This window comes from Piliocolobus tephrosceles, chromosome 6 (assembly GCF_002776525.5).
Source record: "Piliocolobus tephrosceles isolate RC106 chromosome 6, ASM277652v3, whole genome shotgun sequence".
Lineage (NCBI taxonomy): Eukaryota > Metazoa > Chordata > Mammalia > Primates > Cercopithecidae > Piliocolobus > Piliocolobus tephrosceles.
The window spans coordinates 138996941-139012665 of NC_045439.1; the positions used below are offsets into that span (position 1 = coordinate 138996941).

At 41.3% G+C, this 15725-nt stretch overlaps 1 protein-coding gene across 1 annotated transcript in view; it reads right to left on the bottom strand.

Moving 5' to 3' along the window:
- Window positions 1-5298: 5298 nt before the first annotated feature.
- MEGF11 (multiple EGF like domains 11) overlaps window positions 5299-15725 on the bottom strand; it is a 247921-nt gene continuing 237494 nt past the window's right edge. The window contains exons 20-22 of the mRNA XM_023220801.3: window positions 14027-14083; window positions 6818-7024; window positions 5299-6123 (exon numbers count right to left, since the gene is read on the bottom strand). Coding sequence (XP_023076569.1) covers window positions 5963-6123; window positions 6818-7024; window positions 14027-14083 — 425 coding nt within the window. The 3' untranslated portion in view covers window positions 5299-5962. The remainder of the gene's footprint in view (window positions 6124-6817; window positions 7025-14026; window positions 14084-15725) is intronic.

Genomic DNA, 15725 nt, shown 5'->3' on the forward strand with positions numbered 1-15725 from the left:
GAGGTATACACTTTGTGGAATGTTTTTGGTCTTATCACAATAACCTGATTAAAATGGTACCTTTATTTCCATGTTTACTCCTTTAAATAGGATGAAAGCTTTCAGAACATTTATTTGCAAAATGACTGTCAATATCAATAATATGCATCAAAGTACCATATATGCTAAGGGGGAGGAGCACTTGATGGGCTGCTATATTAACTGTAAATTGAGAACTGCTTGTTTTATGGCTTTTGCTGTTAAAAAAAAAAACTGCTGGCTTTTAATACATACTTTAAAATATACTCATGTCTGGGAGAGAACTTTTAAAAACATTTTGTGTTTAATTTTTAAAAAATTATTTCTTTAATAGGAATCTACAAGAAGGTAGATCGATCCACAGGCTAGCTATCCAGTAGAACCAGTGATTAAATCCAGGTGTACAGGTTTATGTGTGCATGTACATGACATACATGGTATTTTGGGGTTGTTGATATGGTGATCTAATTACTAGTCAAAACATTATTTGAATTCAATTCTTTGACATTTATTAATTATAGGATAGTTTCTGACACAGGTGTGAGCACAAAATATTATGTATATTGGCTAACTGCTGTGTTACCAGTACCAGTGATGGTCGTGAGAATTAGCAGCCAACAGGATTCCTTTACTGTGTTTTGAGTCAGTGGAACTTAACCTTGCTCCAAACCACAAAATCTCAGATCTTTTTAACTCTCATCCCAATGAATAATGTACTGTTTTTAGCGCCTGATCCCCTGTTGACAACCTCTAATCTCTCAGCATACCGTTTTCTAAGGTATCTCTAGGGAAGTGGGTACCATTCCTTGTCATATCTTTTAAGAAGTTGCTGACCATTGTACTAGCTTCTGTGCCAAAGTGTTTCATCATATGGGCCGAAGAATACTGTAGAAGATCATGCCTGAGATGGGACAATCTGGGAAGTCCCAAGAAGCAACACTTTCCATAGGCTGTCTTTGATGTGAAACCAATTCTGGAGGAGGCAGTTGGGGTCCTCATTTACTAGTTTAGGTTTACATTAGAGTGGATGCTTAAATAACAGTACTGTACTTTGTACAGTCCCCATGCTTTCTCTTACCCAAGGTTCTGGAAGGCCATCTGCTAGACTGGACAGTGGCTTGGGAAGCAGAAGGTGGAACGAGGAGGAGGGAATCTGACAACTGAAGCTAAAGACCAGAGCTTCCACTTTCTGTGGGTTTGGATTAGAGCATTGTTTATTCTTTCTAGCTCTGCAAGCCCCGGGCCCCACTAATAATCAGCACCCCACTAATCACCAGGGCTCTCCATTTATCTCTCCCCTTTGGTAATCACTACATTGTAAGAGCCACAAGGGCAGGGAACATGCTTTTTTCATACAGGTTGAGCATCCCTAATCCAAAAATTCAAAATGCTTTAAAATTGAAAACGTGAGCACTCACATGATGTCATAGTTGGAAAATTTCACACCTGACCTCGTGACAGGTCACAGTCAAAACGCAGGCACGCCACACACAGTTTATTCAGTGTTCCCGCATAGGTGTACAGTAACCTTTCAATCAAAACAGCATTGTAGGTGGAGACTGAAAGCCAGCTATTGGTGGTGGTGGTGGTGGTGGGTTTAACTGCTGGTACAGATACTCTGGTGATGCTACTGTGCTGCTTAGTTACCCTGAACACATTCTTTTTCCCTGTATTAGTGATACATCATATTTTGTAAATACTAGTGTGAATGTGTGAATAAGTGTAAGAAAATGAATTGCTTATTGGTAGCATAGAAATTCACAGTCAGGAATGATGGTGTTGCAAACCACCACAGATTGTCCACATGGGTGGCTGAGACAGTGACACCTTTGCTTTCTGATGGTTCAATACACACAAACTTTATTTCATGCACAAAATTATTAAAAATATTGTATAAAATTACCTTTAGGCTATGTGGACAAGGTGAATATGAAATGTAAAATGAATTACATGTTTAAACTTGGGTCCCATCCCAGGGATAGCTCATTATGTATATGCAGATATTCCAAAATTTGAAAAAAATCCCAAATTTGAAACACTTCTGGTCCCAAGCATTTTGGATAGGGGATACTCAACCTGTATTTACATTCATAGTATCTATCTCCCCCTCCCCTTGACAATTCCATGTCAGGACAATTAGGGGGGGCCATCTAAAAGAGTGAGAGGGCTAATCTTAGGGTTCATTCTGGTGTAGCTTGGGGAGCTATGAGAATTGCTATTCAAATTTTAAAGTTTTTATTAAAATTATACAGAATTATATATTACAATTATATAAATATATACTTATATATAATTATACAAAAGTATAAAAGTACAATGAACCCCCTATGTATCCATCTCTTCATAGAAAGATTTTCCATTTCCTGTTGCTGCATATTGATTAAATGGGCCTCTTCTTTCTTCCCTCTGGTTAAATGAATGGCTAATATGTCATTCCTGAGTGCACAACTTGCAGCAATTGGCCATTAGTTATCATTCATAGTACTGAGTAATATTCTGAGATTTGTGGTGCATAATCTTATACTACTGTCAGTAAATGTCTTTTTTAGTCTTAAAACTCTTGATTATGTTTTGTGTTTAACTGAGATGTCAACTTATAGCTCTTGAGAATTGCCTATTAGTAATCTCTTCTGAATGGGTCTTCAGAATATGAGGGTTATATACATATGAGGATTATATACAAACCTTTGGAACTATGAAGGAGGAATTTTAAACTTAATGAACTCAGTAAGCTATATTTTAGCATCTGTATTTTATTAAAAATTAACCCTGTTGCTTCTTTACCAGTTTGATCACAAGTTTATGTCTTTAAAGTTTGTAAAACAGATATACCCATAGTAACTCTACTGGATGATAACTTCTACTAGTAGAAAGCTGTTCATTGCATTTATAGAAATTAAGTGGCCCTTACACTGGCCCTTATTCGTATAAGTACCTTTGTGCCTCTGGGGCTGAGCACAAACTATAATAGTTGTCTTTGAGTCCAAATATTTGTGAAAGCTGAGAAACCCTCTAATTTTAGTATACTGAATGTATATGAGATTTAAAAATAACTTTTGAACATGAATAAAAATATGGTGCTCACATTTATTATTTTAAAGAAAGAGACTCCTCTGTCAAAAATTTCATACAAATTTTTCACTTATTTTCAAGCATCTACTAGAATAATTTTCATTCTTCTGGCTGTTTAAAGTGCCCAAGCAGGATGTAGGTTAGTTCTACCCTTAAACTTAAGGTGTAGATTATAAACATGTTTTCCATTTGTAACACAACAGTATGCATTCTTGTTAAATTAGTTTGAGAAATTTGTTTTATTTTGTACAAGGTACAATCCCTCTGCACAGTGAACATACATATTACAAATCTGTGATTTAAAAAAGTATTGCCATTTCACAGTCTCATTAATACTACTGTACAGTAATGGTTTTTCTTTCATTCATTTTAATTGTACACATATTTGTCTGAAAATTTAGTTTCTGAAAAATAATTGAGATCTTTCAAAGTCACCCATAAAATGCACAGTACACATGTTTAGGCTGACCATGAACCTATTTGTGATGGTGTTAGAAGTTTCTAACAGTTGCTTTGTAAGATTGAAATGTCTTTTACTGATAACTCTTCGATAGGTGAAGGCAGCTATTGTCACCATAATCACACCTTCTGCCTTTCCCTTCTCCTCTGTATTGCCTAGTTTGACTTGTATTACATTTCCTTAAAAAGTAATGGAATGCTAGAGCTGAAGGGTTGTTAGAGCAGTCTTCCCACTCTCTGCTTCTCCTCTTTTTTATGCATAGAAAAAAAAGGAGCCCAGAGAGGGCAACTAACTTTACCAGAGTAACACTGAAATCTCTTGATTCAGTGCCTAGCCATTCCACCTCTTGCTGAATACCTTTGCCCAGAGGATAGTTGACAAAAGAGGCGAAACTTGAAACTTGAGTGATGCTGCTTGTTTGCAGTTTGCCAGGCAGCAGTTATTATACATGCAGGATAAGGGAAGAAGAGAAAACCTGGGATTGAGTTGAAGTTTCTCCTTGCTGATCTGACATCTTCATGCTTCTTCATCCTTGCTTCACAAACACTTGCTGCCCTGAAATACTGAGGTAAGCCGCTTACCTATATTTCTTTCTACATATGTATGAGAAATATTTACTTGGGTCTACAAAGTAATTTTCTAATATTTATATTTTAATAAGGCTTTTTCGGAAAGTAAATTTACTATTGCTAATCAGTTGTTCCCATGCACACATGCAGCATTCATGTAAGTATTATATATTTTCCTCTAACAGTAAAATTTGCTTATGCCTTGAGTGACGTGGGAAGGGGAGATGTACTCATTTATTTATTTTTTTGCTTTTTCTGATTATTGCCCAAAGTATTGTGTTCCATGGCAGGCTTCCATTTCTATCAAGGGTTTCAGAACTCTCATACTTGCTGTAGCAGTATTCCAGCTTTGTAATCATTTAGTTCCTCTTCTGTATATCTTTTTGGAAGTGTTTTTTACTGGCTGGACTGTACCAGTGAATAGAGTGGTACAGGAGTAGCCATTAGCTTCCTAGGTTTGCCCTTTTTGTTTTTAATTCTTGTGAGAAGGTTCTCTTTAGGGCTTGGGATTTGACTTCATTTGGACTCATCTGAGCCTCAGTTTATCTATGTTGATAGTGGAAGGTACAGACACATCTGAATACTGGGATCTGGAGCATTAGCTCATTGTAATGCATATTGGGCTAGCTCAGTTAGTAGTAGTTTTAAGATAGAAGGTGGAATGCTGTTTACAGTAACATTTTTACATCACGCTACAGCAACTGGTTATAGTTCATTCTTTTTTTGATCATTTCATTTAGTTCCATCAAAAAGCATAATGTACTTTAAGCAATGTAAATTTCCTGTATCCACATTTGTCCAATTTCCTGTATACTTTTAGGTTTCATACTACATCAATCCCAAGATTTATGAAGAACTACTTGGAAGCAAGTACTCTTTTGAGTCAAGGGATGCTGACCAAATAAAATGAGGCGGCCAACTAGCCGTCTGCAGGGATACTTAATCCCAACCAGTCTGTGACTGCTTACTTAAAGGATCATCTTAGAGCTCTGTTTTACATGGAATGATTCAGGTGTTGAATGGACTAAGTAGATATGCCATAGCCAGCACTGACTTGTAATGTCCTTAAACTTTGAATTGGCAAAATTTGATAAAGCTGCCCTAGGAATCTTGTTGCAGACTTGTTGCTGCACTTTGGATACGTGTGTGTGTGTGTGTGTGTGTGTGTGTGTGTGTGTGTGTGTGTGTCTGTGTGTGTGTATATTTAAACCTATCACTTATGGGGCAGAAGAAAGTCAAGTCTTGTTTTTTAAAATGGAAGTTGTCAGTATTAGACTATATACTAGATTCTGTAATCTTGGCTGTTGTAATTTGATGGAACAGACATATATGTACAGATATTTTAAGACTGTTCTATTTAAGAACAGTTCATGTCTATGTACTAATTGTCTTTGGTAATAAAACAGATGTTGATGATAATAGCAACCAAAAGTACATATATGTTTTAGGTGCTTTAAAGTAATCCTCTTCCCTCCCCAGTCTCCTTTTTGTCCTAGGAAGGTTTGTTAAACCTACATGTTTTTAAAATACCACATTTCAGATAAATAGATATGTATCAGCTATATTTAGCTGATGTTGATGAGTAGTTATGTCTTAAAATGTTTTAAAAATCATATCCAGGGCATTTGGGGCTGAGTGGGTGATAGGATTTGCCTTTGAGAACACAATTCCTTGAACAATTATCCCAGTCCCACCTGGATGCTCTTCTTTAGTTCCAGGTGAACGTAATAACTAACATGCAGCTGGAGCCAGTCTGTACCATTACTTCAAGTCAAGGGATTGTCTTCTTTCAGAGAGTCAGAATATTCAGTAGAGCACACTGCAAGAGAGAAGCTTATCCCTCTTAAGATTGCTTGTCCTGGGACGGCCCATTGGCAGGGCTCTGTCTTACTGGGAGGAGGTCATAATGACCAGGAATATGGCTGTTCCTAGGTAGGTCGTATGGATTCTGGATATAGCTGGAGTTATGACCGCGACCTTCTTGGACCACACTGACTGTGGGCTCTAAGAAATATAGTGAAAAATGAGTTCAGAGAACAGATTAGCTTTGGTTGCCTTGTTGGAGAGGAATAGAGTTCTGCTTAACTTGGGGAAAGGAGCTAGGGATTTATAAATTTATGACAAATACATGAGGCTTAGGATTGAGGCTTGCTCAGGAGATGGAAAACTAAGTGAATGTGCTGTCAAAATCCAAGCCTCTTGTCAACACTAAAGGATTTAAAATATCCTAGAGGTAGAAGTCTTATCAGTGAGTCCAGGGACATAAACTGGGAGAAGGCAGAAGGTGATTTAGAAACTTGTCAATGTCTCTGATTGCTTTCTTTTTTAAAATGAGATTTGTATCAACAATCAGTTGGAGTGTGTGTGTGTGTGTGTGTGTGCGCGCGCGCGCGTGTGTCCACTTTCCACCCCCAGTATTTGTTTCCTATTAGTCCTGGTGTTTTTTAAAGCAGAGTTGGTACAATAATTTGTACCAACTAATAATTTTGTTGGTATATAATAATTTGTACCAACTTAATAATTCCTGCATTAGCGAGGGAGGGCAGTCCTAGGAAAGACAGTTCACCTTAGAGATGCCTTAAAAAACAACAAAAGAAGGATGTGTGGTCAAGATGGGGTGAGTGGAGAGGGCTTGCTTTTACTTCAAATGCTGCACTATTGCCCTGATTTCACTAAGTTACTTATTTGAGACACCTACCAACTTCATATATATTTTTATTAGATGTCGACAAGGATGGCACATCTGTGTACGGAGACCCCATGTGCACAGGCGACTTCATTTCTACATAGCTGCTTTCTGGAAGCTTGCAGGTGAGGATGGGTGGGTCCTTAATTGTGGCGTAAGGGTTTTCACTGCTATTCAAGGAACAAGTACTAGAACTGCACACGGATTCTTTCATGTAATCTGCAAGGCAAGAGAGATTTCTTAGGACAAACAAGAATACAAGTCTTCATGTTAATACCAGAAGCAGACTGTAGTTGAGTTTATGTGCCTTCAGGATCCTAGGGCTGAAAAAGCCAGGATACTCCCAAGATTGATTTACTTATTAAATGTGTTGAGAAGTGCTCTCCCAGGTAGGCAGAGTTCTTTTTCCAAAGAAACTTATGTTTTTGGAGGATAGGAACATTTTTGTTTTTAGTAGTCAGGTATTAATTCAAGATATGCATAATATGCTTTGACATGTATTATTTAATTTATGTAAATTCTTGCAAGGATTGCTGATAGTTGCATTTTATGAGATGAAGGCTCAGAGATATGAAGTGACTTAGCTAAAGTCACACAGCTAGTAAATGTCAGTGCCAAGACTTGAATCCATGCCTTTGGACTCCTTGGCCTGTGCATTCTGTGATGATACTCTTGTGAATTCTTTTTTGAGATGTTGCCTAGGCTGGTCTCAAACTCCTGGGCTTAATTGATTCTTCCGCCTCAGCCTCCTGAGTAGCTGGTATTATCGGTACGTGCCACAACACCTGGCTTGAATTGTTTTCGGTGACTGAGAAGCTTAGGTTCAGAAGAAGTAGGCGTGCATGTTTTAGACTGATGTCAGCAATTTGACAGGCTATAAGTGGCAGACTCTTAGCAGTATCCCTGCCCTCCAGGAGCTCATGATCAGAATGGGGTAGACTGAAGTGTAATTGAGGTGTAAAAAGCACATCAGTCTTAAGCTAGCCTTTGGAAAGTTCCTGTTTTCTAGCAAGCCTATAACGTGTTCTTGGGTTGCTTACCCTGTTCTTGTGAATGCTAACTGAAACCCATTTCAGCAGCATCTTTCTCCTACTAGAGCTCATGCTTCCTCTCCTGCCACCTCTCAGTTGTATAGTTGTACCATCCCCAAGACTTCAGAGTACAAAAGGATGCAGGCTGGTTTCCAAATATGAAATGAGGTACTGCAGCTTCACTGGAGGAAGAAGGGTTCTTTAGTGACTAGGAGCCACGGAAGGAAAGGGGATTCCCTCTTTCAGCCTCTATACCATTCTCCTTTTGGGGGAGATCACTGCCTCCTGCACATAGTCCCAAGCAAGGCAGGATTTGCCTGGAAAGAGCAGTAAACTCTAATGTAGCAGCTCTGACCTTCATCTGTGAGGCTGTGCTAGACAAGGGATCTAGACACAAGCACTGGGTTGCTTGAGTTGATAGAAGTGATCTAAAAGACGTCTCAGCACTAAATTTCTGTGAAAGGTAGCAGATGGTGAAATTCTTGGATGATCTGTCACTAGAACTACCACAGTTTACATTTTGGGTTGCTATTTATTTATGCTCTCTGTCTCCAACTTGTGAGAGTAATGAAAAAGGTAAAAAGTGAAAGTGATAATGTAACTCAGTGGATGACTTAGATGTACCTTGGGACCCTGAAAGCCAGAACACTCCATATGAACAAAGTAGCTAGATGTATGCCACCACAAGTAGTCTTATTTCCCATAAAAGGCGACTGGTTGGAAGAGGATTTACTTTTCTGTTAAAGTAGATGTCCATTCTGTTGATGTTTGTTTCAGCGGGTAGTATTTCCTCAATCTTGTACAAAAATATGTTCACCCATTAGTTCCTTTAAGTGTTTACAACACTCTGTGGTATAGGTAGAGCAATAATTATCTCTCTCCTCCTCCTCTTATTGCTTATGAGGAAGTCATTGCTTATGAGATTTAGAGTGGGAATTGACTTCCTCAGGATCACACTACTTATCAGTAGCAGAGCAAACTCTGTAGAACCAGGCTCAGAGCACTTTCCATCACAGTTTAGCCCAGAAGTAGAGAGGGATGTTGGCTTTAGTCACGTCTTAATATTGTGGCCTCTTTAGCATATGACTCTAGAGAGAAGGAGAAAATATCCTTGCAAGACACTGAACGATCTCAGCCAGCACCAGCATGGCCTAAAGGGAGGCTAGATAGGCCTAGATGCTGGTTGAGGCTCACATGGGGAAAAGTGGCTGTGGGCCCTTGACTGTGACCTGCCCAAGCCACATAAATTTGCCTCTTGGTGCTAAGTTTTTTAGTACAAGGAAGTGGTGGTAAGTCCAAGAACCCCAGCGTGGCCCATCTGTCCCACTTTGGGTTCTCTGAACTCACCAGCCAAGGAGTAAGGCAATAAGGCACAGAGCTTCTGGTTTGGAAGCTGATGACTAGTAGTATTTAAAGAAAGGCTATTGCAGCTGCCTCAACTGCATATTTTCTAACACACTAAGAATAACGACTTTACGTGTAGCACTTATAGTCTTCATTCCAATTAGGTCTTTTGAAACTTGTTACATCGTGAATAGGGCTGGGCAGAAAAGACTATTACTAATTTAGAATGAGGAATCTGAAGCTCAGAAAATTTGCTAATATAATTCCTAATGTTAGTAAGTAGTTTAGTCAGGACTCAACACCATCTTCTCTTGATACCAATCAAGATGTTTTTCTTCACTACATGTCTTGTTATCCAGTGCTCCTGTCCATATCCTAAAGGCAAACTGTATCTGCAGCAGCTCCACCTTACCCTTAACAAGGAATGTCTTTATCTATGGGGCCAAGCCCAGCTGAGACAAAGAGGCTAAGCGCTTAAGCTTTTTGTGGATATCCCATGACTGACTGAGTTAGGGCAGCAGGAGAGCCTTTGAAGCTCAATGCCTAAAAGAACCTCAGCCAGTTGACAGTGCCTCTTCTCATTTTCACCAGAAAAGTGAGGGCTACTTTAAAGTTTTGGGGAATAAATTGTTGGCTTTGGAGCAGGGGATGATCCTATATGGATAAAAGAGAAGTTGATGTTTGCGTGGGGGAGGGGCTAAGCTCAGGGAGAAGTATCTTCCATACAGGGGCAGAGGATGGAGCAATGCAAGTGTGTGTTGGCTGGGTGGTGAGAAAAGGGTGTTGAATTATGGACTCATCCGTACCCCATCTCTACTGGGACTGGAGAATGGGGAAGGGCTGGGCAAGCTGGAAACTCCACCTCAGGAAGCCACTTTGTTTTCCAGCTGAGTCATCCACCTGCCTGTGAGAGGGGAGGGCAGGGTGAGTGGAAGAATAACCAGCTGCTCTTAGATACTTCCTCATCCTTTTATAGCCCTACCCTTGTCCCCAGTCCCAACCCTTCAGGACATTTTGCAAAGAAAGAGGAAGCATCAACCCAAGCTACCCAAGCTCTGGGAGTCACTCCTCCAAGGCTTGTCGTTTGCATCAGGATTGGCGGCTTGGTCCTGTAATGCCCTGGCATTTGCTCACATCTGGTTCCTACCTCCCCACATAGTCATACACTATCAGAGACAGAGGGGGCTTCTGAGATGAACTATATGTTTTCATTTTATAAAGGGAGCATCAAATCCAGAGAGAGGCAGTAACTTTCCAGGGCCACCTTGTGTGTGGGATCTGAGCCCACCTTGCCTTAAGGGGCATGCTAACCTCCACCAAGGCTCAACTTAACTGTTGGGGAAAAACCCAGGCATCGAATATCCATCTCTTGCTTCTTGGCTTGCTACTATTAATAGAAGGTCACACTGCTTCTTCTCTTCCTGGGCCATAAATTAGCATTTTTCTCTTGATGGAGAGATAGGAGGGAGGAGGTCTTGGGGTCAGAACACTGGCTTTAAAACTAATCTTCTGGATGTCATTGGGCTCCTAATTACCTAAGCCCCAAGTTTATGCAAAGAGAAACTTGGAAGTTAGATGACAAGGAGCACACAGGTGGGGAAAGTGGCAGCAACAGTGGGCTCAAGGATTACAGCATCATAAAGGCCGTGGAGAATAGCTGGGAGGATTTCTTCTTTAGCAGTTTGAAATGGCTGACAGTTGAACACCAGGCAGTTTGTTGCAGAATCATTGTGCTGGGGGGAGAAGGGGAAATAGAAGGGTATTGAGCAGTGTAAGTGGTCTCACTGAACCTCCAGGATGACAGTGAGTAGAGTTCTTCAGTAAGTAACAAGGGAAAGGGCAGGCATTGACTAAGGCTTTTATTTTATTTATTTATTTATTTATTTTTTTGAGACGGAGTCTCAGTCTCGCTCTGTCGCCCAGGCTGGAGTGCAGTGGTGCAATTTGCTCACTGCAAGCTCCGCCTCCTGGATTCACGCCATTCTGCCTCAGCCTCCTGAGTAGCTGGGACTACAGGCACCCGCCACCACGCCCGGCTAATTTTTTGTATTTTTAGTAGAGACGGGGTTTCACTATGTTAACCAGGATGGTCTCGATCTCCTGACCTCGTGATCCTTCCACCTCAGCCTCCCAAAGTGCTGGGATTACAGGCGTGAGCCACCGTGTCCGGCTACCTAAGACTTTTAGAATGTCAGAGATTGAAAGGGCCTTAGAGATGCTGCTAGTACAACCCCATTGTTTTATAGTGGAAGAAACCAAGACCCAGAAAACAGTGCTGTGACCTAGTCAGCACCACACAGCAAGAACTAGGACTACAACCCACATTCCTTAACTCCTAGGCTAGGGCTTTTTCCCCCACTGAGTTCAGAGAACACTGAGACTCTTAATTCTTAGTAGTTCTGATTCGGTTTGCCCCAGTAGTTTCAGGAACTAGTTTCATTTGTGCTACAGACTAACTTATTAAATGTTTACTTGGGGGGTGTTAACCAGTTAGTGGGATTTATTCCATGTTTTGGTAAGTATTGCTGTAAAGTTCTGAACTGTGACATTGTATTTTCCTTTTTTTCAGTTCTTATTCTGATGTGTTGGTCCCCAACACCTGCTGGTGCATTTGCTTACATAGCTCTCTTTTCTCTTTAAAGGATGATTATAGCCAGAGTGGTAAAATAAAATCTGGCTGGCTGGCTGCCTGCTGAGCCCTCCCCTGCACTCAGAGGTCAGATTTATGATTCTACGAAATAGGAATGAAATGTATGCTGAGGCAGAGACACAGCTTTCCTGAGCTTTGTTTTACATGTGAATTTGAAAGTAAGCTTTGAGCTTTGTTGTATATGCGAATTTGAAAGTAACCACCCTAATCACAATGTACAGGACAACACAGTGCATAGGAAAGTTGTGTGTTCAGTTATTGGGGTTTCTGGGCCTGAGTTTATTCACGCTTGATTCATGCGTGGTCTTGAGCTAGAAAGGCCCTTAGAGATCTTTCTGCCCAATCCCCATACCTTTTAGAGAAAGAAACAGGTGCCAGGTCATAGTCATGAAATAGTAGAACCGTTTTTTGTTTTAGGCCTTACTACTATTCTTCATTTGGATGGTTTAAGTCAAAACACACAGAAAATTGCCAAAATAATGCTTCCAAGGGAATAATGTCTGTTGGCCGGCTGGGAGACAGGGGATGACCTTTTGTCCTCAGACAGTTCTCTTAGGCTGTGCATATCCTAACAAAGGCTGATAGTGACTCAGCCTCTTGTTCAGAATGCAGTACTCACCACCACCCCCTACCCTGAGCTCACCCCACATCTAATAACCATCTCCCCAAAAGGACTGTAGATGACTAGCTGTTCTTGGTTAGGGAATGGTTGTGTCTTGGTGTATGTAAAGCTAGGTCCGAAAGACTAGAACAGTAATCAGGGACATCTGGGTCAGTCTAGACCAGTGTTTGGGGAATAAGCTGCATAAGGATACCTTGAGGGTGCTCTTCATACATGCAGATTCCAGGGCCCCACTCTAGATCTGCATCAGAGTTTTGAGGAGATGGGGCGTGAACATCTGTATTTTTAACAAGCTTTCCAGGTGATTCTGGTACACTGTTAGATTTAGGATATGCATTGGGACCTTTGCTGTCATATCTCAGTTTGGCTTAAGCTCTTTTTTTTTTTTTTTGAGACAGAGTCTTGCTCTGTCGTCACCTAGGCTGGAGTGCAGTGGCGCGATCTTGGTTCACTGCAACCTTTGCCTCCCGGGTTCAAGCAATTCTTGTGCCTCAGCCTCCCAAGTAGCTGGGATTACAGGTGTATGCTACCATGCCCAACTAATTTTTGTATGTTTAGTAGAGACAGGGTTTTGCCATGTTAGCCAGGCTGGTCTTGAACTCCTGACCTCAAGTGATCTGCCCACCTCGACCTCTCAAAGTGCTGAGATCACAGGTGTGAGCCACTGTGCCTGGCCTTAAGCTGTTTTAAATAGACCTCCGAGACAAAAGAATAGCCCCATTACATTAGTACCACCTTTACAGTATGCAAAAACACTTCCCATCTGTGATTTTATTGGTTACTCATGATAACCTTGTTAGACAATGGGACAGGTGTTAGACAATGGGACAGGCGTTAGACAACAGGACAGGCAAAATTATCCCAACTTTGCAGATGAGGAAACAGCCTTGGAGAGCTCACAGTCTAAGGTCACAGTTAATAAGCAACAGAGTGGCAAGTAACAGAGTTCCAGAGCCCCCTATTTCACACATTCTGGCATTTAAACCTAGGGCAGGACCTGACCTTTCATCTTTGGCTTCACCTGTAGACTTCCTAGAGGGATGATCCAACTTGCAGTTCCCATGTGTTAGGGATTTTTCTTGGCTTCTCTGCTCTTGGAGGCAGAGATCTCTTGAGGTTGGAGTGCCATACAATATTAACACTGCATGTCATTTTCATTCCTTGTGCCCCCAGAAAGCCAGCAGGTGCAGGGTGGCATTCCTTGCTAGTGCAACGACAGGAGGCCTCTGGGGCAGGTAGATCAACTTTATTTCAGATTTTATAATCAATTTAACTCGTACTAATTGGTTGGATAATGACGCTTTACATTTCCGAAGACATTTAGTTGGCATCTATAAAAAACCCACAAGTATTTGCTAAGCAGGTGCAACTGAAATCGAAAGATGAATTCATTATTATGATGATTGCTCCTCCTGGGCACAGCTACCCAGCAGCCCCAGGCCCTGTGGTCTTTTGACCTTTTGTGGGGGCAGACACATGCAGTTTCTCTCAATTGGAATTCCTGGCCATTTCAGATCTGCACTCTTTATCTTGCTAAGCCCTCTGTAATAAGACATCGGGATTGGATACTCTACCTTTGAAGCCTTTGTCCATAATGTATGTGTTCTGACGTCTATCCATTCCACAAGCACCTGTGTAAAAATAACGTAAGGCAAGAAAATATGGGGGTGAGGTTTACTTAGACTGCTTGTGTTTGTTCTTTTTTCTTGCTTTTCCCCGCTTTCTCCCCTACCCAGAAAATAAATAGTTGTTTATTGCTAGAAAATGATTCTGGGTTTAATCTACCTGAAATTATTTTGATAAATGATTCTGAGTTTAATCCACCTGAGGTTGTTTTGATTATAGGAATTCTTAAAAGGCTCATAAGCATTAAGGTGAACTACAGCGACCCCTGGCATATTCAGCACTCCTTCCCTCTAACCTTCACCCTAGGGGGATGTCTTTCAGAAAGTAATAAAAGGCCGTTCCGATGCCACCTGCATTCCCTGCAGGTGAAACTCCAGGCTCCAAGGGTATAGGATAAGGAATGAAGCAGAACCAGTTCTTAGCTTGAGGGAAAGTTGTAAGACATTACAAATCACAGTTCTGTTGGAATTTGGCATGGGTTTGAAGACAGTATTTATCACCTCTCAGCTCTGGTCCTGTCTGTCCTCTCCTGGATCCAAGGCTTATCTGAGGGGAGCCAGAGAGAAAGAGGGAGACAGGTGGCTGAGGTTCTTGATTAGTCATCTTTGTAGGATGTACAGACATTCCCTCCCATAGCCAGTTCTCTTAGTTACTCATTTTTTGGGGTGGACAATTTGCACATAATGTAGAGTTGTTTTTGAAAAGTATTACCAGTGTTTTCAGCCCCAAAGACTTCTTTCTACCTTCTGGCTGTCAGTTTTTTCCTAAGCTCCAACAACGCATGATGGCCCTGAGCCTCAGCCAGAGGCTTCAGGGACTAAGCTTGGGTTCTTTGCTCCTGGTGATCCCAGAAAGGAAATTGTTTGGCATTTCTAGGTTGGGACAGTAATGACTCTGGCTCAAAGTCAGAGCAATTTTTTCTTCCAGCTTTGAACCGAGGACACATTACCAAGCGAGGCCTGCAGCAAGTACTTACTAAAACACAGTTTGACATTCCGTGACTCTTCCCAGTTTCTCACACTGAAGACCATCCTGTTGCTATTTAGATGCCTCCCTATAGCTCCTCTACATAGAGGAGTTCCCATGTTGAATTTGAAAGAGTCTGCTCCCATCTGCCTACCTTCCACAGATTACTGAGAGATACAGCAGAACCAGGCCTAAGTTTTTCTTTCAAGTTTGCTATTTTTCTTTTTTTCTTTTCTGAGACGGGGTCTCGCTGTGTCACCCAGGCTGGAGTTCAGTGGCGCAGTCTCCACTCACTGCAACCTCCACCTTCCAGGTTCAGTCGATTCTCCTGTCTCAGCCTCCCGAGTACAGCTGGGACTACAGGCATGCGCCACCACTCCCAGCTAATTTTTTTGTATTTTTAACAGATGGGGTTTCACCATGTTGGCCAGGTTGGTCTTGAACTTCTGACCTCACGTGATCTGCCTACCTACCTCAGCCTCCCAAAGTGCTGGGATTACAGGTGTGAGCCACCTCACCCGGCCTTAAATTTTTTCTGAAAGGTGTATAGGTACCTGTGTCCTTCAGAATCATGACTGCAACTGCCTATACGCTGGCATTAGTTCAGCATGTTATACTTTATAGGGCATTAACATTTCCTTTTTACAGAACAGGGAACAGGCCCAAAGAGCAGCAGTGACT